Genomic DNA, 22,617 nt, shown 5'->3' with positions numbered 1-22,617 from the left:
TGCTTGTCGCCTTATTTTTGACCTCCGTGTCGGAAGGTCCGCGCCCACGCCGACACGTCTTGTCCTCTGCGTGTGACAATAATGAGAAGTCGCGAGGGGTTCGCGACGCGCGAGGGAAACGCGTAGAGAAATATTCTCGATTCGGATTCAATGCAAAAAAATCGGGCGCATTGACGCGCGACGCGATGCGCGCGGCCGATATCAGGGAGTAGTGAAAAGAATGGTGAAAGAATGAAAAAGAGATCGCGAAGTCCGCAATTGTCCCCGTCGCGTGCTGCGCATCCCAGAAGGTAGCCGCGCTTTCTTCCAAATGGCAAAGTACATATGCGACTTCTATCTTATACTTCCGGATATAATTAGTCCCTTTTCTTTTTTTTTTCTTTTTCTTCGTACACAAGCGGAGTCTCGCGAGCCACGGTTCTGCCCAGAGCCGAGAAAGAAAGAAGAAAGCCCCGCGATTTCTCGCCTTTTGAGTCCCCGGCGCTTGTTATCGATCTTATGTCTCGGTTTTACCACGTTATAATTACGGAGGAGTGGAGGGGTTCGGCTACGTTTAAGGATGCATTGCCTATAAGTAAGAAAATAATGAGAAAATTATAATAAAATTAAGAATTGCTCTGCATTACATATAAAAGTGACATCAAAAGTCTGGCAGTAATTCAGAGTCTGGATTAACAGTTATTTCGCTTTAAAGGAAGCTATAAAATTAAATGAGCTTGAATGAGAATTCGGTGAAATTTGTACTACGTATATATTGAAAAAATTTTCTAACTCATTACTCGTGCAATTAGAAGGAGATTGATCAGAGCTGAGATATTTGTAATTAAAGTTGACGTTTTCTATGTGTTTCTTGAGAGATTAGCGCACTATTTTTAATTTCTATTTTTAATATTTTCTAATAATTACTATAGTATTTTAAAGATTAATATGTTGATATTATACACCAATTTCAAAATTACTGACTGATTTGTTTTGAAAATGCAACGGGGGGTAAAATTCATAACTTATAGTAGTGCACGAAATATGTATACATATGCATATATTTAAACATTTATATGCTTCTTTCTATCATCTATGCATCTCTATCAGATCAACGGACGTATAAATACAGCATTAATAAGGCAAATAAAAATAATAATATTTTTGTAACGTTGTGTGCGTGTATGTACCTATCTCAACTTTGTTTCAAATTAAGATTTATTATTTAGATAGCGAAATAAATGTAGAGAAGCGTAATTTCACTCGGTAAATACGAAATTTATGAATGGCCCCTTTGACGCGTCGCTATAAATACGACGCTAATGAGCGATCATCCATCTTTAAATGCGGTTCAGCGGAATGATGTACAACATCTCGTTGCGTCATTCCGCAGGTTTATTATGCACGCGCAGCTGTCCGACGTCACGAGCGTTATCTGTGACGTCTGATGTACGACGGTGTTTACACGTGCCGCGATTGCCGTTTGAAACGCGCGTGCCCGTCGCGTGCGTAAAATATTAAGCGTGAAGGCGATAGCGCGCTCCAGCGTTCCAGATCGCGCGCTCCCGAGGCGGGGGACCGTTCGGCGTTTCCGGCCCGTGTGCGTCTTTAATTAAATACGCCACGCTCGTATGCGGGGTAATTAGCGTCCCTTATACAACTGGATCGGTCGAAAGCGTCGCGAATCCGCGAGACGATCGCTTCCTCCTGCTGATCCTTTGTTTGCCCGGCGCGAATCCAGCTGACGAACTTCCGTCCGAAAAAAAAACTAGCGCAGAAAAAACGGGGAAATGCGTCAAAATAAAAAAAAAATCAAAATTTCTCGATTACGATCAATAGAAATGATCGATCTCATCAAGAAAACATGTAACTGATGAATTTTGAAAGCTTTATGCAATTTGTGCGCAGTTGTAAGGAATTAATTTTGATAAAAGTTATTATTATTAACGACAGCTGCGCGTTACGACGCTCCCGCGTTAATTACTGATTTGCATTAATTAACTCATCGACGGCGGACGCGGACGGCAATTGCTCGCCGGCGGCGGCTATTGTTGAGAAAACCGCATCGCGCGGGGACTCTCGCTGATTCGAATCGGCCGTCGAAGAGCGGATAAAAGTGCACGCGCGCTTTCGTCCAAGTTCCACTTTCATTCCGACGCGCTTTTGCCCCGCGATAATCTGACTGTGCGAGGGCCCGTGGTGGAGAAATGGGTCGCGATCGCGAGTCGTAACGAAACCGAGCTGGATGATGCTCGTCGTTGTATAATTGACCGTCTGAAAGCGGCCTGTGCTCGGCTTAGCGCGACTCCCGGCTGTGGTGGAGCTGCACGTCGAGTAAAAAAATAATAGAAAAGAAGAAGACGCGGGTCTCGTGTACATACACACGCACACACATGAGCAGCTTGGCACCTCGGCGGAGGTTTGTTGTCACGCCTCTCCTCGCGGCGAGAAAGCCGCCGAGATTCCACGCTTCGCACCTTCGCATCGCGCCGACCCGCTGGGAATCGCGATTCGCCCGTGGTAAAAAAATTCAGATTACCCATTAACCTCGAGATGCATGCTAATTAAGCGTGAGACCCGACTGTCACGGTCGACATTGGCGTATCTAGCGATTGAGTTTGAGGCAAAACACATCTGCGAGAAGCTCGAAAAGCCGGTGAGAGTGTATCTTCAGCGGCTTCCTTTCAGCCGGCGAGCGTTCGAAGAAGATGAGTCCGAAGTTCGTCTTCCCCTTACCTGGCAGAAATGTACACACTTTTCCTAGATATCCATCTAGTTATTGTCTAATATTAATTCACTCTCGTTAGTTGTAACAATACCGCGTAGGAAATGGATAAAAATTTGTCAGGGTAAAACTGCTTATGACTAGCAGGTTTGCTTGTTAATCAATTGAATAGATTTTTGTCAATTTATTGTCCTGTTTTCATTCCGTAAATTGCTTCAGAACTTGCACATATTTTGCGCGCAGTAACCGCAAGAAAAGCGTTATCTCTTGATTGGGAGTCCCGGTAATTTTATTTCTTTGTTACTAAACAGAATTAATATAACTATCAAGTAACTGTTTAAACATGCAGGAAGTTCCTATCGAGATTCTAATGAGTGGAGAGTACGTCTTATTCCACATTCGTATTCTATACAGATCTGATGCATTTCTTCTCATTTTAAATTTGAGTTGCGTCTGACACACATAAATAGTGTCATGGCGCGCAATGAATGAATGTGCAACCCTCCGACGTAATGTCGCGACGTAAACAGCGCGGGGCACGGTATTAAAATAAAATTGCGTGTATATGCGTAATATAATATAATATGATGTACAGGTGAAATAATTCTCCGTAATCTGTTGTTCCCGATGAACGATGGCGGGATTCGTTATGCAACGGAAGAACGCACACACAAAACAGTTCCGGCCGGTGGTTTCGAGCGAGGAGAAACGGAATGTGATGTAAATGAAGTCACGTTCGGCACGTCCTACCTCGCGACCTGGAGCTTTCCCGGGTACGCTATAATAAGCGTCATAGACGTATTGAGGGAGGGAGAGAGAGAGAGAGAGAGATAGAGAGAGATGCGACGCGTTACCGCGAAGGAAAGCGCTCGTGAATTATCAGTCGATTACGGACGCCTCGCTTTTCCTCTCCCCTCGAGACGCGTCTCCCTTTGTGACTTTCCTCCGCGGTAGAGAAAAAGCCGTCTCTCTATAAGTCATTCAGGGCAGATTAGCGCTCTCGCTATGTGCTGAGCTCGCGCGCGTTTCCGTCCTGAGGCCTTTCATGCCTCGCACGAGTGCCTACGAAAAGGAAATTCGTCCGGTCACGAAGTTCGGGAGTTTCTCTTTGTGTCAGGAAACGGTATCGCTCCTCGGCCTATCCCTCTCTCTTTTCTCGCAATGAAAATGAGCGTATGTTGGTTACACGACGTTAACAGTCCGGATTACAATTCCGGGACATATGAAAGTTCTCCCCCAAAATGAAAAAAAAAAAGAAGAGTTCGCTCCACCAAAGTTCCGAGCATGTTCCCGGCACCTTGACCCAGTTCGATCTCTGGGTCGAGTTTTAGTCGAGGTGAGGCGATCGTATCAGTCCGTATCAGCGCTCGAGAACAGCTTGCAGGGTTGTTTGTGGGAGCGAGCGCGAAGTCGACGAGCGCAACGGAAGAAGGACGACGAGACACGCGAGGCGCAAAACGGGCGGGGGAAGTCATCGAAAAAAGTAGACCGTTAGGTCGGTACCTTCGAGAGGAGCGTTCTACCCTCTTTACTTCTTGTGCTCTTGTTTAGTCTCGGGCGCACAATAGTCGCCGGCCGTGTTTACGAAACCGTCGTGATTGTCTCGTACGGTCGCGCGGCGAGACCGTTTCTTCTTCCACGTCTTGTTTGCAACGACACAATGGAGATTCGTAATACTTATCCTGTTTCTCGCCTCCTTTATATTTGATTTCAAAATAGGTGTTTAGAAAGGCTGAATTAAGTGCCTCTCGCGTCTAACTTAACGCTGTCGTTAAGAAGAAAGGTCAGCCCGAAAAGGTCACCTCGCTCTTCGCTCTTCCTTGATCTTCGAACGTGTAATTTCCATGATTGATCGAGATGATTAATATATGAAGATACGCGCGAAAAGCAAGGACTTTCGCACGTGAATCGGCGTAATCGTAAACATATAAGATGTGAGCTTAAGCTGAAGAATCAATCATGATATTATTAGGTTTGTGTGCTGTAGAAGAAGATGGAAATGACAGTGCAATTAGGATTCCGCAGGAATCGCTTTTTTTTTTTTTTAGTATTTTGTTCGCATCCCTTTCCGCCGATCTAAATAAAATATAAAATATAAAATATAAATATAAAATAAAATATAAAATAATAAAAGACAAACGTTATTGATTTAATTGTTGAAAAGCAAAGCCCAAGTATCTTTTCTCTCTTGGTGAGTACATAAATCTAAATCAATATCCTGATTGGTTCTTCATCCTAAATTTATCTTATGTTTACGGTAACGGTAATTCGAAAGTCCCGAGCGGAAAACGTCGGATGCGACGTGAAAGAAATGCAACATGGAATCATGAGATCCAGCCGCATCCGTTGCGGATCCGCGACGTGCGGGGTAATCCAGTTGGGTTAGTCGGAGATTCGCACGATGGAACAACTGGAGTAGCCCCGAGGGGTAATTTTTTTTTCAGAGTTTCTCATCGACTGTCGCATTCGACTGACGATCCGGCCGCATGCGACCGATGGTGCATTGAGATTTCGTGATCGTTCCTAATCACGGCGGCTACTCGTGCGTTTAAATGACACCCGCCAGGTATCCGGGATTAGGTCGGCGGAGGGAACTATTTCAAACGTCGGGGGTAATTACTGTGACCGTTCCTCGAATCCGAGAAAGTTGAAGCCTCCAGATAGAAATAGAACTCCTCGTTCACGCGCGTATCGACAACCTCGCTATTTTCCGCTTCCGCTCAGATCATAAGATATCGCAGTCATATGTTCCACTCCGCGGAACAAAATTGCGCGATTTTGCAATCGCAGAATTAAGGAAGTTATAAGGCTCGGCATGGTATTGCATTTTCACTGGCGCATCAAAGCGGCCACTCACAAATTTGGTATTTGTCAAGCAAAATTACGTTTTTATACATCTATTTCACCACCTAAATAATCAATGTTAATTTGAAACGAAGTTGAGGCATAGATATATATGCAATATTACAAATATGAAAATATTATTGTTTTATTTTTCTTAACAATGCTATTTATGCATCGGTTGATCTAATAGAGATACATAGGTAATAGAAAGAAGCATATAAGCATTTAGATACATGCGTATGTATACGTGTTATTACAAACTATAAACTTTGCATCGTTATATTTTCAAAACAATATATGGTCAATGAATCTGAAATTTATGTATGATGCATATTAATTGCTGTTTCACCTTTAATATCATAGTAGTTTCCCATCAAAATCTTATTTTTAGTTTTGAAGATATAAAAAAAGTATCAATTTTATTCGCGAATATCTCAGCTTTCGAATAGATCAATCTCTTCCTAATTGCAGGAATAGTTAGATAATATTTCCGGGTATACGTAGTGCATGTTTCATTAAATTCTTATCAAACTCATTTCGCCTTACGAGCTCCTTAATCCGTGCGCCGCTAAGCTGCGGATTAACGCGGAATTACCGCCCCCTCCCTTCCGGCTTCGTTCTCCCCGCTGATGCGAAGCACCGTGATACCCGCGAGGACGCCGTCGTACTTTATTTTGCACCGTTAAACGCAACGAGTTCGATCGTTATCGTACGCTTCTTGCATCGATCGCGAAACACGAGAAGGGCGGGATGTCACGCGCGCACTTGGAACCGGCTGCGGTTTTCGCGTGGAATCGCAACGCGCGGGGAATCTCGATTGCAGAGCTCGTAGTCACGAACGAAAGAGAGAAAGAGAGAAAAGGGGAGCAAGATGTCAGCCGGCTAATTAGAGATCCACGACCGTTACCGAGTCGGGAACTGCTAGCGATCCCCTCATTGTTCTCGCGGGATCACCGCCGATCTAATTGCGTCTCGCGCACTCGTGCTGTACCGCCGGAATCGCGATGTGTCTCCGTACGAGAGTAGCGGTTTCACGCTTCCCCCCGCACTCGCTCCCGCAACAGTTAGCTTGCACACCAGGTGTGTCTCTTTCACCGTCGCCTCGTTCGTACCGATAATAGAGAAGGCGCCGAGAAATAATAATGCGGCTGCTTTGAGACGGTCATTCGACCGGTGACTAAGAGAGAGACTCACTCATCGTTGAATATTCAGAGATTCCGATGTACATCAAACGCACCTTGAAAGCGCACGTATAAAGAACGGTATCTTATCTATCGTTTGAACAAACATACACACACATACACGCGTGTACAGTGCTTTATCTTAATAAAAGTGTCGTTTCGAGGTTCGATTGTGACACAGAAACAGTTACATCACCACGGTGGTTCGCCAAAGAATACCTATCGGAATGTTACCGTAACTTTGCTCTTTATTGGAGCCTTTTATCGAGCGTTGTGTTACGATACTCGACACACGATAGTCGAGCCTCGAAGCCGCGGTTTACCGCTCAAGGTATGGTGACAGTATATTTTTTTTCTTTCTTCCTTTCTTTCTTTGCTCTCGCGACTAAGACACTAACGAATGAAACCGGGACGCCGCACACACACATATACACTTTTCTCGCTACCTCCTCCACGTTTCCGCGGCCCGACTGACCTGAATTTTTCGCGGGTTCCCTGCTTTTAAGTAATGTTATTCGCGATCGGACGCAATGGGAGCTCTCTTGCGCGCGGAAAGTAAGACGCGCGATGAGAAAGATGCATATAACGCGCGCTTTATTCTGTACCAACAATGCGCCGCTCGCGAATTACAACGTCGCGAATAGTACCGTAATATTCTATTATTGCGCCTCAACGTATCTCATTAGCGCGTATGTCGTTATTGTAAACGGCGCGTATCCGAATCCGGCCTGGTTTCGCGTGCGCTGCGTCGCTTCGTACAACGCATTGTCGTTACGGCGATCAGGATGTATCAGGTATCGTGTCCTATCTTCCTTCGGATGATATTCCACACCGTCGGTGAATCGTCTCGATAAAATGAAGATTACGTGCACGCAAGAAAAATATACGCTGTATTAAAATAAAATTTATACTTGTTTCAAGAATTTCATAAGTTAATACATCCGCAGATATATTATAAACATCAGATTTATCCAAAATTTATTCCGAATCCTCTAATAAGTTGTATACTTCTCAATCAAGGATATTAAATTAAAACAAACCTCGGTTTTTTCTTGTTCGAATTAGCAGAATTTAACTTTTCTCCGATAAAGTTGATAATATTTTTGAAAAGAGAATAAATTTCGTCTTTTATGTATACGTAACAATATGAGCTTTTTCTAAAATTTGCCATGAGTATATTTTAAGATTATTATAAAAAAATTCTTCGTTGAAGATAACTATTACTCAAAAGAAGGAAAGTAAGCCGAGTAATCGCTTTTCTTGGCAGCCTTGGCAGAAAAATATTATTGGCTGTGATAAATTGGTCAGTGATAAATTATTGTTGCTCGATAGTTTTATTGCTCGTATGAGTAATAAAACAACTATTTATCACATCCAGTAATAGTTTTCTGTAAGGGAATAGAATGATAGAGATTATCTCTTTCTCTCTCTCTCTTTTTCTGGATTTTTCTTGTGAAAACAGAACGTTGCGGGATTCGTGCGTTTTATTGCCGCCGTTGCGCACCGTACACTGAAAAATGAGTTTGGATCTGTCTGACAATGGACAGCCAAACGCGTTTCAGTTAAAGGGAACATAATTTCTGGTTATAAGAGCTAAATTGAGTTCATGAGAACTATACGAAGAAAACATTGTGGTAAAAATTACCATAAAATTTTGCAACGTTGGATATTATATATACACACCACTAAAGATTACAACACACATCGTAATTTCAGTCGTAATTCTAACATGGTATCTTACATTTCCAACATTACAAAATTTCATGGTAATTTTTCTTACAATATTTCTCTCTCGTAGTAGAAATTCTGTTTCTCTCAACCAACGCGTTTGTCGCCCATTGCCAGATAAATCCGACCAAACTCATTTTTTAATGTAGCCACTCCACCACTCTCGGTGCGGTGCAACGATGGCTGTTAACCCATTTATCTAAATTTATCCTCGATCTGGCATTTCGCACTTTATCGTTGCCGCTCTCTGCGAAATCGTCACCGCCATCTGTCTCGCCATTCAATTCGGAGAAACAGCCGGAACGATAGAGAGGTGGCCTGGAAACTCTCGGCGGAAAATGCGCTCGCTTCGAAACTCGCTTTTGAAATTTCCCGCACGATTATATCGCGTGTATTTTCTATTTTCACAATAGTAGAAAATATAGGTAGGTACAATTTTCATGTCCCGTACTGAAAAATTCCCCTGTTCGATGCCGAATCTGACCTTCGCTCTCGTAATCGCGCATTCAGCTCCGCGCCCGCTGTTTATGCGATTTCCCAAAAACTTCCACCTGTCGATGTGTGATCTTGCTCGGATCGCGTCGATAAGATAAGCCACTTATCGCGGAGATACAAAGTTCCCGGCGGGCGCGGAAAGTACGATACAGCCTTGAGCAGCTTGCGAAAGTGCGCACGCTGCAGATTTCGTCGGCCGGACGCGGCCTTTTAATCGCGCCGGTGAGTCACGCGCGTTTTGCAAAATCATACCAACGATCGCTCTGGAGGAGGCGAATTGATTAAATTAACACGCTATACAGATCCTCCACGCCGGCGTCACGCACCCGTAATATCCTTCATTGCATCGTATTCCGTAATGCTCTCTTGGATTATCCGGCGTTTAATTAATTAATGTGTATTTACATAGTTGTACACACGGTAATGCCTTAATCGCTGCGTTTCCATCGCATCTCGCATCGTGCGACCGCGGGGATATCACTTGTCGTGTCGCCGTTAATCGACCACGTGGTCGCCTCGTCCACTTGACAACACTTCTCACTCGCACGGAAAAACAGCCGTGTGAAGTGGATGAAACAATTGGACGCGACGTTCAGGATCCTCGTGGCGGATCAGTTACGTTGCCCACATCGTGTGAGAGATATTCTCATTATCATATTATCGATAGCTCGGATAAATCGGATAACGTGCAGCCTGGAATAAACACCGAATCATCCTACAACTGCGATAAATCGGGAAACATTCCGGAGAGCTTTAAGACCGCGCGCGCGAGCTTTACAGTCGATCGCGTCGCCGTCGATTAGCGGCTAACTGTAACTAACTGCACTCTCTTGTTCCACCTATAGCACAGTTACCGCCGTGGTCTAGAAATGGACAGGGGAATCGTTACCAAGCGGGGTTCGTTAAGTGGTGGACGCGATTGTAAGGAGCACTCGGTTGTAATGAACGCATCGGCAATTACGTAATTATCGAAAATTGCCGTGAGTGCGGCGCGAGACAGAAACAACTGCTGAGTAACGCGCGATCCAGCTCGCCCGGTATTTCTTCGTGTCGTCATATCGGCGACGTATTTCACATCAACATCATCGGGTACGCTCGATGTGCTCCCGCACGGAGAAAACAAATTTTGCTAGAACGGCAAATGTTTATCGATATAGCGAGGGGAAAATATTGTTTAGACAGCAAAACGTTTGTTTGGACAGCGGAAAGATTCGTTAAGAGTATTAATTGTGCACATATCCAGCAAATAGCAATTAATACTCTACAACAGCAAAATTATTTTTCTCTCCGTGCAGTAAATATACGTAATAATAATTTACAATAATGTTATAATTTTCTACTGAACAATGTAAAATACAACGCGTGTTGTAGTACACTTACATTGTTGAGTGAGAAATTGTAACATTGATGTAATGTTACAATTAATTGTAACATTTTATGTAATGCTAGTTGGTATTTATTAGGTAAGATGCGCCGAGTTTTAACTGACTAGAAACTAGCTAACATTTACTGATCTGGCCCGGTTGATTTCCGGCCAGCTTTATCTAAACATGATTTTCTACTCAGTTACCGGCCAGCTACTGTCGAGGTTCTGGTTTGTCTTCTACTCAGGAACAGTTTAGTCTTACTGTCTACACGGAAAAAAATAATTTTGCTTCAGCGAAACGACATTGTTGCTATTACACATCCGTTGCGACAGTGATATCACTCATTTATATTTGGCATAACCAAATTAGCAAATTATTCGTAGTTCGAATAGAAACAGTTTTATTGCTAGGATAGAAAATATTCTACCGAGTGAATTTGTTCTTAAGACACGTTAATTTACCGTCAGAATAAAATAGTGTTTTCCCATATTTATTAATTCGTTCTTACGGCAAAATAACTAATAGATTCAGCAGAATAATTCAGCGAACAGCGATCAGCATTCTTAACAAATCGTTTTGCTGCCATATAGTCACCGACCGGTAAAAATGGTTATTTTTCTCCGTAGTTATTGCCGAAACAAGCGTTGACCAATCTGGCTGGTTTTTAGGCAGTAAGCAGAATTTCTGGCCTGCTGTCGACTAGGTTCTGGTTTGTTTTCTACTCGAGTTTCGATCGGAGGGAAACGAGGTGTCTGATTAGACTCGCGTACAGTCTCGCGCGAATCGGAATGCTCGCGTGCGCGCGTCCTCGCCCGCCCCCCATTCCGCGACGCGTAATTACCGGCCTCTTCCTCGGGATCGAAGCTATGAATAATAAATTCGATGGCGCCCGTAATAGCAGCCTCTGCGTGTTTACAAAGAACAGCCGCCGGCCCGCGTTTTCTCCCACACACGCGATAATGGAATCGATTAGCGCGTTGCCCGGCCTGATTCTGGTTAGTCAGCTTCGTCAGATCGGGAGTTCCTCCGCGGCCGCGATAAACGCCCAGCGAGAAATTACGCAACGCTTGACTCCACGGAATCGTCGCGGGTTTCTTCACTCACGTATGGATTCATCCATGCGCAAACCATGGGCTTTTACGCGACCTGCTCACCACTTAAACGGCGTACTCGTCGCTAATTGACGATTTGTGCAGCTGCGGATCAGTCGGAAAAGGAGAGCCGGGAAATTCGACTCGGCGGGATCTCTTCGAGACTGACTGTTGACTTTGAAATTAAGTTCAATTAAACAGAATTCAGCGTGATGTTTAATTGTAAGAATTTACTTGAAATTGAAATATATTTAAAAAAGAAATAAAAACAGAAATCGTTATATTTAGGTGCGTAGGGACAAGAAAGACCGCAGATGGGTGGCGAGGTGGGTTAATTAGAGATTGAAAATGTCTAGTTGCGCGGTCAACGGCCAATGGCGGCCAATTAGAGGTTGACCCACTTTTGCTTTTCTTCTTTCGACATAAAGTTACACAATTGTGATGGTTTGTTTACAACTGTGGGACAACCTACCCGGTGGTTCTGTTAGTATCGATTTTTGCTGGAAACGTTCATTTTACCACGTAACGGATGGACCGGGTTGCGCTACCTCACGATCATCGCCGGACTCGTCACAGGCCATTGCTTCGCGATTACAGACCTCCCTGCTTCGCCTCCTTCTACTCCGTCCGATTGCACGCTTGGCATTATCGTTTTCTTCGAGGGAAAGTGAACGAGGTGCGACGCAATGCTTGCGCGCGTCGAACCGCCCGACTATTGCCTGCGTCCAATAAACGGTACCGGTAATTAATCCGCGATTCATTGCGCGATTGTGATGGAGAGGTTGTAACGTTTATGAAAAATTTTCGTTCTCACGACCGAGTGCATGTTGTATAAATAAATAAGCAATACCGCCCGGGTAGAATAGAAAGTGACAATGACCTCAAAATGACTAGATAAAACTCATTTTTCGATCATTCTTTCATCGTAATTTATGTCATTTTCTGTTTCACCTGGGTGTCGATTTTTTGGGAAACTCGATTGACCGTCGAATTTCCACGGAGACAAAGAATGATCTCTTTCAGCTAAAAACTATCCATATAATATAACTGAAATTTAATTATCAGACCTAGTTTTTAGCTGTGGTAGCTAATTCTTTTTTCCGTGTACACGTACAGTCATCACGATGAACCACATTCATGGAAGATAATTGAGTGTAGAAGTGTAGAATGATCGCGTTTCAATCAAGTTGACAAAAAATATTTCACCGACACTCGACACGTTTAATGCTCTTTTACGCTGCATTTACGCTGGTCGTCGGTTTCTTAGGCACCACCTCTCGATCTTCCCTTTCTTCCGAACGGAGCAACAGCCTGGCAGAAAACGACGAAGGGATGTCCGTTAAGCCGGTCGACCAGTATTTGCGCCACGGGAGGTCTCACTCGTCCTACCGTGTAATTAGATCGGGCGCTGGCAGGGGATCGGCGCGTTTTGCAACGAAAGCGAAATATCCGTTTACTATTGATCGCGCAATTTTATGGCTGTTGTATGGCTGGAACGAAAGTTTCCAAAATATTCGCAGCGGCGAGTTTCGCTGCATAACCAGTGTAGTTGGCGTAACCGGTGTTATTTACACTCGTACAACAATATTAAGAGGTATATTTAATATCGTCGACATTGATATCTCTTTTGGCTCGATGCCTTGATATGCCTTGATAACAATACTTATAGCGCGCGAGCACGAAAGACACGAAGCCCCGAAGTCGTAATAGGACAAACTAAATTGAGGATAGCGATATATTCGTACCAGTCGCGCGAACCTCGCGGTGGTATATGAGCGCTTCGCAGTGACCGTCGCAATTTACTGAATTTTTATTTCGCCTCGTGTCGTCATCCTCGTTGGCGATGCCGTCGGTGTTTCGGTGTCGCAAGAGTGGGACGAGCGGAGGATCGGAAAATTAGACAGGAGTCGTGAGTCATGAGAGCGGGAACGTCCACTTGCGAGGCATCGCCGTGCCGAGACATAACTCGTATGCAGTTATTTAGACGCGTGGTAAACGCCGCTCTCGCGCGCGCGGTTTATTATTGTATTTCGCGGCAAATTGCAAATGCAGTCAGTCACCAGATCGGGGAACCGCATCGACGGTCACGGATCTGTGACTTATTGCGCACCGTGTCAGCAACAAATAACGTACGTTCGATAACGTTGGTAAATAGCGGCCGTACGGTACGAGTTTTGCGCCCGACAAGGACACATATCGCGGAACCCGCTTACCTGTCTTTAACCCTTCGCGTCCCGTTCGAATCTGGAATTCTCGAGCTAACTTCTGTCCTAACGCCCTAAACTTTATATCGATGTTCTATATTAGGGGTAGTAGAGAGAATATAGTATGCGATTCGATAAATATTTAAGCTTGTTTCGAATGTAAGAGATATTCCGAATATACAGAAAACTCCATTTATAGTTTTAAAGTTTCGGAAGAATGATGAGATACGTCTAGGGACAACATTAATGAAGTTTTTTATGTTCAGCAACGAACACAGAACAAGTGGTTGTTCGCACTTGTCGAGTTTCGGACGTGGTCTGTATAAATCATGGGGCCGAACAGTGAAGGAAGTAATAAACGTCTGAAGGCCATTGGTGACCGACAAAAGTTGCCCGCGACAATGACTCATCGTCGCGCTTGCGGGAGACTTCAACGCGCGAATTTCCGCGAGCACCGGTATTTCTGGCTGGCGGAGTATTTATGTTACGTGGCGACGAAGAATCGGCGCGCAACCACCGCAATCGGAGCAACGTTGCTTATTGTATCTCGGAGAACGGGACGTCGAGATCCGTGACTCACACGTCTAGCAGCACATTCCCCGATCCCTGGCGTTTGTTTCTCCGAGGAAACATATGTAAATGCTCCCAATTTTGATAAACTTCAGACATGTTACGGAACAGTTGCAATCGATGCGTGTTTCTTTCATAGACGTTTTCTCGGTTGAAAGGGTTGAAACTACCCCTCGGGGGAAACTTGATGAAATTGATAGTAAGCTAATATCTTCGAAACCATGAAATATCTAAGAAAAAGTTTTAGACAAATGTTTGATGATAATTGACACTTTCCATAACTGCGCACGTAGGTTCTTCAAATATATTTCAATACATTTTTTAACCTTCACATATATGATATCTTTGGAAATTATAAGTTCAACGTCAGAAAAGGCCGCTCTAATTTAATTCAGTTTTATTCACGGATTTTATACGACCTGATATTTCATGTCGAAATACAATCAAAGCGAGCACGTAAATATTATTTAATTTCTTAATACGTCATGTGCACTAGCAAGTGTGTATGATAAATGATTATCTTGTATTTTCTCTCCAATGTTGAATAATATTCATTGTCCGGGCGATCCGTCGGCCTTTCACGGACTTTCGGGATCGGTGAACTGTAGACCTGCGGGCATGTTGACGATCGGTCGATGAGTAACCATGGGATACCAAGGCCGTACCGTCCAGCTCGATAAACCTTACTAAGCCGCTGGGTATTCTCGTATATACGCGAATACGTGTTGTTTTTGCACACACACGTATGCCGCATAAATAAATAAGAACACGACGCCTGCGCAACTGATGATATTCCGGGCGAGTCAGTTCATCGGTAATGAGATGTGATGAGACTCCTCGTCGCGAGGAATTAAAATCCAGACCAGAAGTACATTTACAATGAAGGGGAACATCTTCAGATCGTCCGATATATCGGTAAAACAGCCAATTAAGAAGCGTGTTTATTCTTTCTCAGTATTACCGCGTGCGACTATTATACCGTGCTACGTACTATGAATACGATTGCGCAAAAGAGTGGCTCCGAGTGGATCGCGATCCTAATTAAACGGGGATTGCCCGGTTCAGTAAATGGGAGTATTAATTAGCGCTAACGCTTCATTTAGAATCTGGCCGCTTTTTCCGACTTTGTTGCGTCTTATTACCGCCGGCAGAGCACACTATCGGCCATCGGGTTGAGAAACTCCCTGTGTGGGAACAAAGCGGCTCGCGTGTGTGGCCGTCGCTCACCGTGTGTACCCGCGACGGAACCAGTTCTCGTGTCCCTTTGTTATGCACGGAAGCATCATGTTCGCACCTTTGTCGGCGAAAATTCTCCTCGGGCGATCTTACGCCCTATGCCCGAATACAAAGGGCGTCTCCCCCTCCTGCCGTTCCTTCTTGCTCCTCGCTGTTGCGCAAGAAGAAAATTGACGCGTCCCGAGCGCGACGTTTCTCTCCTGAAAATTCAACGGGCGATCTCGAGTTCCTTTTTCTCCATCTTATTACTTCGATTTGCGACGGCTCGTGACGAGTGGGAGATACGCCTCCTCCCGATACGTTTTCAACGCGTCTGAAACATGATCTTTAAACAGATGGAAAGCGAAGTGGTTGGCTAAGCGTTGGCCAAGTTGCGTTTAATTGTATGTTAATAAATTTGTAGGCTCCCCTTTCACCGAGTTCTCGACTCTCTGTATCTGCACCATCTCTCGGTTTCGTGTACGCATGAAACGTCGTGAAACGTAATTTATGTGCACTGACTCACACCGGGTTTCTTTTCTTCACCGAGTCCGCCGAATGACGTCGGTCCGTGCGATGCAAGACGCCGGGCCCGTGAAAGGTGTGTAACCGGCGAGTTTCTTTGTGTTCTCTGCCGTCCTTTCGAACGTCAGATATACTCCTTCCGGAGCGAGAAAAAGGCATTTCGGCGTTCCTCCAACTTCGCGTTTTTTCGAGTCGATCGCGATTGCTAGCTGAGAGAAAGGAGTATATGCAAGAACGTTCTTTTTCTCGGCACACAGAGCTTGGAGCAGGAAAGGCATCTGCTGCGAAGGAGGCTCGAGGAGGCCAGGGACGAGAGCGAGGCGCGGGCCCTGGAGCTCCAGGCTGACGTGGAGACGCTGAGGAGCCAGTTGGAGGAGCAAAATGAGAGAGCGAGGAGAGCGGAACGCGACCAGGCCGCCTTGGTCGCGGAGCTGACGGCGCAGAACACGAGGCTGGCCGATCAGCTGAGAGAGGCTGCCAAGCAAGAGGAGCAGTTGCTCATCGAGGTGAAAGTGCTCAGGGAAAAATGCGCCTTGAGAAACACCACCCTGCAGGATCACGTGAGCAGCCTGGAGATCCTGCGGGACGAGGTGAGAACTTGAACTTTCGTCTCTGGCGCGCGATCGTCCATCAGTCTTATTAATTCCTCCACTGAAATCTCCCTTCCGCGTAATTGGTTCGTGAGCAGCGGAAGCCGTCGTGATTAATCATTATATCCTTTCGGAAATCCCGGACGTGGTTCTCAGGTAGGGCTGAATAATTCACGGCGGTCTTCTTGCGTGGAGGAAGCGGGTAATCGCTGCTCGCGTTCGCGAGGGAACTTACGCGTGTAATCGGTGGGAAAGTGCTATAAATCGAATAAAAAATGAACGTGACCCTCGATCGACTGGTTCTCGCCACACCCTCTCCCCCTTCTCTCTTTTCTCTCCTGCTGCTTCCCTTTGGAACTCATTATACTCCTCTCCATTCATGAAAGCACCTCCTCCTTCGCTAACCACCTCTATGAATATTTCTTAACTTCCTCACCCTAACAGTGAATATGCCAGCGCTTCAAAGCATAAAGAAAATCTGTATAAGAGAATCTTAAGAAGATTCTTATCTAAAGAAGATCTTAAGAAGAATCTTATCTAAAGAAGATCTATATAAGAAAATCTTCATATTCTTATGTACTCTGCTCACAAAATTATGTAAACATTCTATTTCATCAGTCGACCATCATGTAATCATCGGTATTAACTTTCTATTCTTTTTATTTACAATATTCAATTATCTTTAATCATCATTCTCAATACTTATTGTACAATTTTTATATTGTTCAACTCTCTTATCCGTGTAATTTCTAATTTTTCGTCCTTAAAGGACTAGCCCTAGGATAATAATAAACGCTTCTCCCTCTCTCTCTTCTCGCTTTGCAAGAACAATCGAATATCGCAGAATATCGGAAAACGCGCAACGCGTCTTCACGTTGCGTTTCTATTTCCACACACGTTTCACGCTTCCGATGCGATCAATTCGGTGAGGTGAGAGGCTCCGGACTCACATCGGGCGAAAACTGTCGAGATGACGATTCAATAAATCGTATTGTCTCGCCGCGCGTATTATGTACACCCGGGATAACGAGGGCGTCGTTTCAGGTGCAACTGGTATCGGCACAAAGGACCGAATTAGAGAGGCGGTCCTTGGAGCTCCGGGAGGAGAGGGCCAGGGCGATCGCGGCTCTCGAGGAAGCCGAGGAGAGAGCCGCGGCCTTGGAGCGGCTCAGCCACGAAGCGGAACACCGGGCGAGAGTGGCCGAGCAGGAGAGGTGAGGGGCCGCGGAATCTGCGCGTTCTGCACGCACCATTATGCGTCTCGGGTTGACACGCGTCTCGGATAACGCTCGATCGAACGCCATTTCCGACCGGTCGTTCAATCTTCCACTGAATTCCACGGAGTTCCCACTTCCTCCAAGTTTCTCCCGCGACATAGTAGCTTCTCCTCGATCGGGCGGGTCTCGAGCGGAAGAAGCGGAGGTGTGTTTTCGTGTCTCTCCTCGCAGCATCGAGTCGTTACTTACTCATCCCCATTACTTGATCATCCGAGACGTTAATCAACGATCGACGAGCGCATTAGTAATCGCCGGCCCCGAGGGCGCTTTTCGGCAGTTCGCCCCGTAAACATGGTGGTGCCGTCGCGATGTGCCGTCCGCAATCTGCTTCACCGTGTAATTCCGCGTCTTCGAAACGTATCATCGCGCCGCTTCATGATCGGACGCGCTGTGTTGCTTTCAGGGACGAGCTGGCGTCGTCATTGGCGGCCATCGAGGCGGAAAGGAGGGCTAGGTCCGGCTCGATACAGAAGACACCGCGGTCCCTGCAGGCCGAGATGGAGTGCGAAGAGAGCGGAAGTTCGCTGGGAGAACAGGAGGACGGTCTGCGGACGGAAGTGGCGAGGGCGACGAAGCGGCTGAGGGAGCTGTGCGCTCATCTGAGACGCGGCGAGGACGACTCCGGCCTGCAGAGCGACTGCGACGAGTCCATGCTCGTGATCGTCAACAGTTCCGAGGCGGAAGTCGGCAGCAACGAGCGGGAGGCTCACCCTTCACCGGTAAGTGCCCTCAGGTGTAATCTAACAGCGAATTTCAGGTGTCAAATTGGGGCAAATTAAATTTATCATTTATTAAATCGGTTAAATTTCTAAATTTTTATCAATTAATTTCGAACGAATTACATTAAATCGGAAATCTTTTAACAATGGATGTAACATGAAAATTGCAGAAGGTTTGCGTGAAATAAGTAAATGTATATATGACGGTAGACGTTTATTTATTTAATATTTGTCTCAGAGCCGGGAATAACGATCGTTAATTTATCACGTTAACCGCCTTATTTGCAGACGAATTATTCGGGCGCGCTGCTGGAGCTGGTCGAGGAGGTCTACAACCTCGCGCTGTCGGGCCGAGGGGCGCCCGGCGAGCTGGGACTCGCGGTGGAGCTGCACAGGGTGCGAGAGGAGCTCGAGCACGCGAGGGAGCAGTCGAAGCAGATGCAGGAGGAGCTGAAGCGACGTGCGGACGCGTTCCTCGAGGTGACGAGCAAGCTGAGCGTCTCCGAGGCGGAGCTGCGCGGCGTCAAGGAAGAGCGCGACCGTGCCAGGGGTGACATGGAGCACTCCGAGCTGACGAAGGACGAGATCGTGGCGAAGGCGTACAAGGTGCGAGATCAGGCGGTGGCGAGGCAGAACCGGGTGGAGGTGGAGCTGGCCAGGACGCGGATAGACATCCTGCAGGCGGACAGCCAGCTGAAGGAAGCCGTCAAGCAGAAGGTCGAGCTGAGTCAGCAGCTGGAACAGTGGCAGATGGACATGCAGGCGCTGCTGGACGAGCACGTACGCAGCAAACTGACTCCGGCCGCGCACAACGTCTCCATGAAGAACGGCGAGAACTCGGACGTGTCCGCGCCGGCCAGGAAGAAGAGGAGCACCGGCTCGACGAAGAAGATGTTCGGCCTGTTTTGACGAAAGTGACGTAGCGCGGTAGCAGCGTTACGATGAGAGCCCCGATTGAAGCGGCGATCGACTGGCGGCGACAGACTTGTACCTGTGGTTCCTCCTGCGCGGCTGTCTCGTACAAAGAGCGCAAGTGACGCGGAGAGACGCGGAGGGAAGACGAAAGGAAGGTCGTGCACTTGCGTTTCCTTTTCTCACGAACGTTCCGACACAGCCATGGTGTTACTACTCGGCCTACGTTCGACCGTAAACAGGGACGGTCTTCTAGATATTTGTTGCCCTTTCACTGTTCGGTTGCGGTGTGTGAGGAAATGTGGGGTTTGAACTGATGTTAAGTCAGCGATTTCGTAAAAGCCCTTTTAAAAGAACTACGATTAGCGATAATTTGAGCCAGACTCGAACTCGTGTCAACTTCGGGACCTGTCCCGAACACCGGGACGCATATCGGTGCGTAATAGTGAGAAACTCAGCGAGTCGCATTTCCGGTAGCACTTGGTGATATGTGAAGCGACAAATGTAGCCGTGACAGACGCATTATTCTTAGTGACGATAGTCTGATATCGATGCTCGCGACGAAACGGACTGCTAATTCGAATTTAAGTGGCCGCATCTGCGTCGGCAAAAACATGGGGCACGTCCCACTTTCTACGATTCCTCCGGTAGGGAAAGTTACGGTTTTTGCGTTCTCGACGTGCGTTTAATCGTCGCGAACGCGCTTTCCGCCCTCGTCTCGATCCGCGTTTTTCAGCCCGTAAATCTTTATTGTGTTGATTAATCAGCACAATCTGACCGATAGTCATTATCGTTTGTTTAAATTCATAAGCTTCTCACGCGAGAATCACCGACGACCGTAAAACCGCGTTATGTCGACCGAACTGTTAATGAAATCAGCAGAATCGACAGTTTTACTCCATCGAAGAAGATATTATCGTCAGTGTGTACACTTCAAGAGTATCGAAAGACTCGATCGATGAAGTTCGATTGAAAATATTTTTATCTCGAGAGGAAAGTTTTTGATATACATAATTTGTGGTTTTAAATCGCAGGAAAAATTGATCGCAATTTCCTAATTGTGCTTTCGTCGCTTTTTACTTTTATTCACACCCGAAAGATCAAATATCCGGGACAGAGAATCTAGCAATCGCGAGTTTTACTTTGCGCGGTAAATTGTCGCCCGGAAAGTGACGGAGAGAGTGCAAAAGGTTAATGTTCCCATTAGTCCCGCGAGCGGTCTCGCGCAACGATCAGGATCGGCAAGAGTCGCGCGCACGGTCTTTTTTCCTTCTCGCGCGAGACTGTGGCGTTTCATTCTCACGAGCGTGAAACCAATCGTTTTCCACGGTAAAAACGATCTCTAAGCGGGACATCTTTTATCTCGAGGCGTGCTCGCAACCATCTCTGATCAAATAACGGAGAGTCAAGGCGCTCGAGTTTACTGTTAACACGAAACCATTGTGATACGCTGTGTCTTATGTCAGGATCGGGAAGGAATATGTTGCGTTACGCGGGCGCATTTGTTGCACTTCTGTGACATTAGTGATCATTTTAGTAGGGAATTGTTGTAAATCTCCTCAACGACGTAAATCGACGTAACGCGAGGACGATTAGCAAATCGTAGGTAATTTATGAAACGTTCCTGCGAGATGAGAGATTTGTTCTCTCACGGTTTCGAGTGACGGTTGGTATTTGTATCGCGCGTAGATCCATGTATGGATCAACGTTCGCTTAAACACTGAGCTCGGATGATGACTTTCTATATCGAATTAATCGACCACGAATAATCGCTATCCGTCCATCGTCCGGTCCAGGTCAGGACCAAGACGAATTATCTGCGATGCGAATTGAAAGAAAAAGTGAAGGAAGGTATGATTGAGCGTTTTTTTTTCTTTTTTTCTTTTTTTTGAAATGAAAGTCGAACGTCCAGCCGTGATCTCCGGCCTCTTAACGCAACGATAGTGCAATATCACTGGAATGTTTTTGCGCAGCGATACTAATCGAACGGTGACCGCAACCGATGCTCCTTAAGAAGTTCGCGTACTTCGTGTTATTTCACGGGGAATCGATCTTAAGAAGCAACGACGCGCCACCTTCGACGCGGCACGTGTGTATTCGACACGTGTGTCTTCGACTTTTCACGTGTATATAGGTGTGTAAAACACATATTATGGCGTTGCGTGAGTCGCACGATAGGATCGTTTGTACATTAGTACCTTTCTTTCTTCGAAGTGCGTGTGTGTATGTGTGAGAGTGACCGTCGAGGCTGTATGACAATTGTATGATTCTTGATCTGATCGATTATACGACGACAATATTTATTTAATAAAAGCCCGTTTTTGCGAACGTCTTGCGAGATTCTGTCCGGTTCCACACATACTTCCAACACACGTTCTAGGTCTTACTTAATTTTCAGTCTATTTATTTTCAGGGTTGGGTGATATAACTAATTACCCTTGCTTATCTTAATATTAATAGCTCGTGCACGTTAGTAGTCGTACACGTTTCCTCGGCTGGCCGGGAATAACGAGACACGTGAAAAGAAACAAATAGGCATTTATTCACAAGAGGCAGGTGTAGTTACAGTAGTTTTTCTCATTTCTGTTTTGCTCATATATATTTATATATATAAGCAGAAATATATGTGTGCTCGTACGTAAGCAAAAATATATAAACATGCTTATATATATACTTATATATATTTATATATATTTATATTTATATTTATAATAGTATCTCGTACCCGAGAACGTAATTACCGATCGGTCCAACTACGCAATACAAATGGGCATGAACAATGGGGGCGGGTGCATACAAAGTGTTTTTGTCCTCTCGCACACGAAACGCATCGTTTTTTTTTCTTTCTTTCTTTTTTCTCTTAAATCCGTGGCTTCGCCTCCCCTCAACCAGCTTTCGTTTCTCCTATTTTTTTTTAGTTTCCCGCGGCGCAGCGAGATTCCACTTTATAAAATTCTATTGTGTTCGAGATAAAATCTCATTGCGCGCGCGCGCTCGCCCGCTCGCTCATTACAATTCGCCGTGTCCCGATCGCGGCGAGCACAGATCTTCGAACGCGCGGACGTACTCGGAACTCGGGTTTTTTAGTTTCTCGTCTCGTTTCTCCTTAATTAAGCGCTGCTCACCCGGATCGTCCCGCGAGGATCGACTCACGCGACACATTAGGTGAGTATCGTTTCGGGGGGGGGGGGGGGG

General features: G+C 45.8%; 1 protein-coding gene across 2 annotated transcripts in view; it reads left to right on the top strand.

Annotated features, from left to right (window-relative positions):
* Positions 1 to 21,734, top strand: part of LOC106745615 (bicaudal D-related protein homolog) — a 31,655-nt gene extending 9,921 nt beyond the window's left edge. For both annotated transcript variants that reach the window (XM_014621383.1, XM_014621382.1), the window contains exons 4-7: positions 16,182 to 16,514; positions 17,559 to 17,728; positions 18,195 to 18,510; positions 18,799 to 21,734. In XM_014621383.1, the coding sequence (XP_014476869.1) occupies positions 16,182 to 16,514; positions 17,559 to 17,728; positions 18,195 to 18,510; positions 18,799 to 19,419 (1,440 nt within the window). In that variant the 3' untranslated portion in view covers positions 19,420 to 21,734. The remainder of the gene's footprint in view (positions 1 to 16,181; positions 16,515 to 17,558; positions 17,729 to 18,194; positions 18,511 to 18,798) is intronic.
* Positions 21,735 to 22,617: the final 883 nt, after the last annotated feature.

The sequence above is a fragment of the Dinoponera quadriceps genome, unplaced genomic scaffold (assembly GCF_001313825.1).
Source record: "Dinoponera quadriceps isolate SergipeBrazil2010 unplaced genomic scaffold, ASM131382v1 scaffold1476, whole genome shotgun sequence".
NCBI lineage: Eukaryota > Metazoa > Arthropoda > Insecta > Hymenoptera > Formicidae > Dinoponera > Dinoponera quadriceps.
The sequence above is the reverse complement of the archived record's forward strand: the minus strand, read 5'-3'. Positions and strand labels throughout refer to the sequence as shown.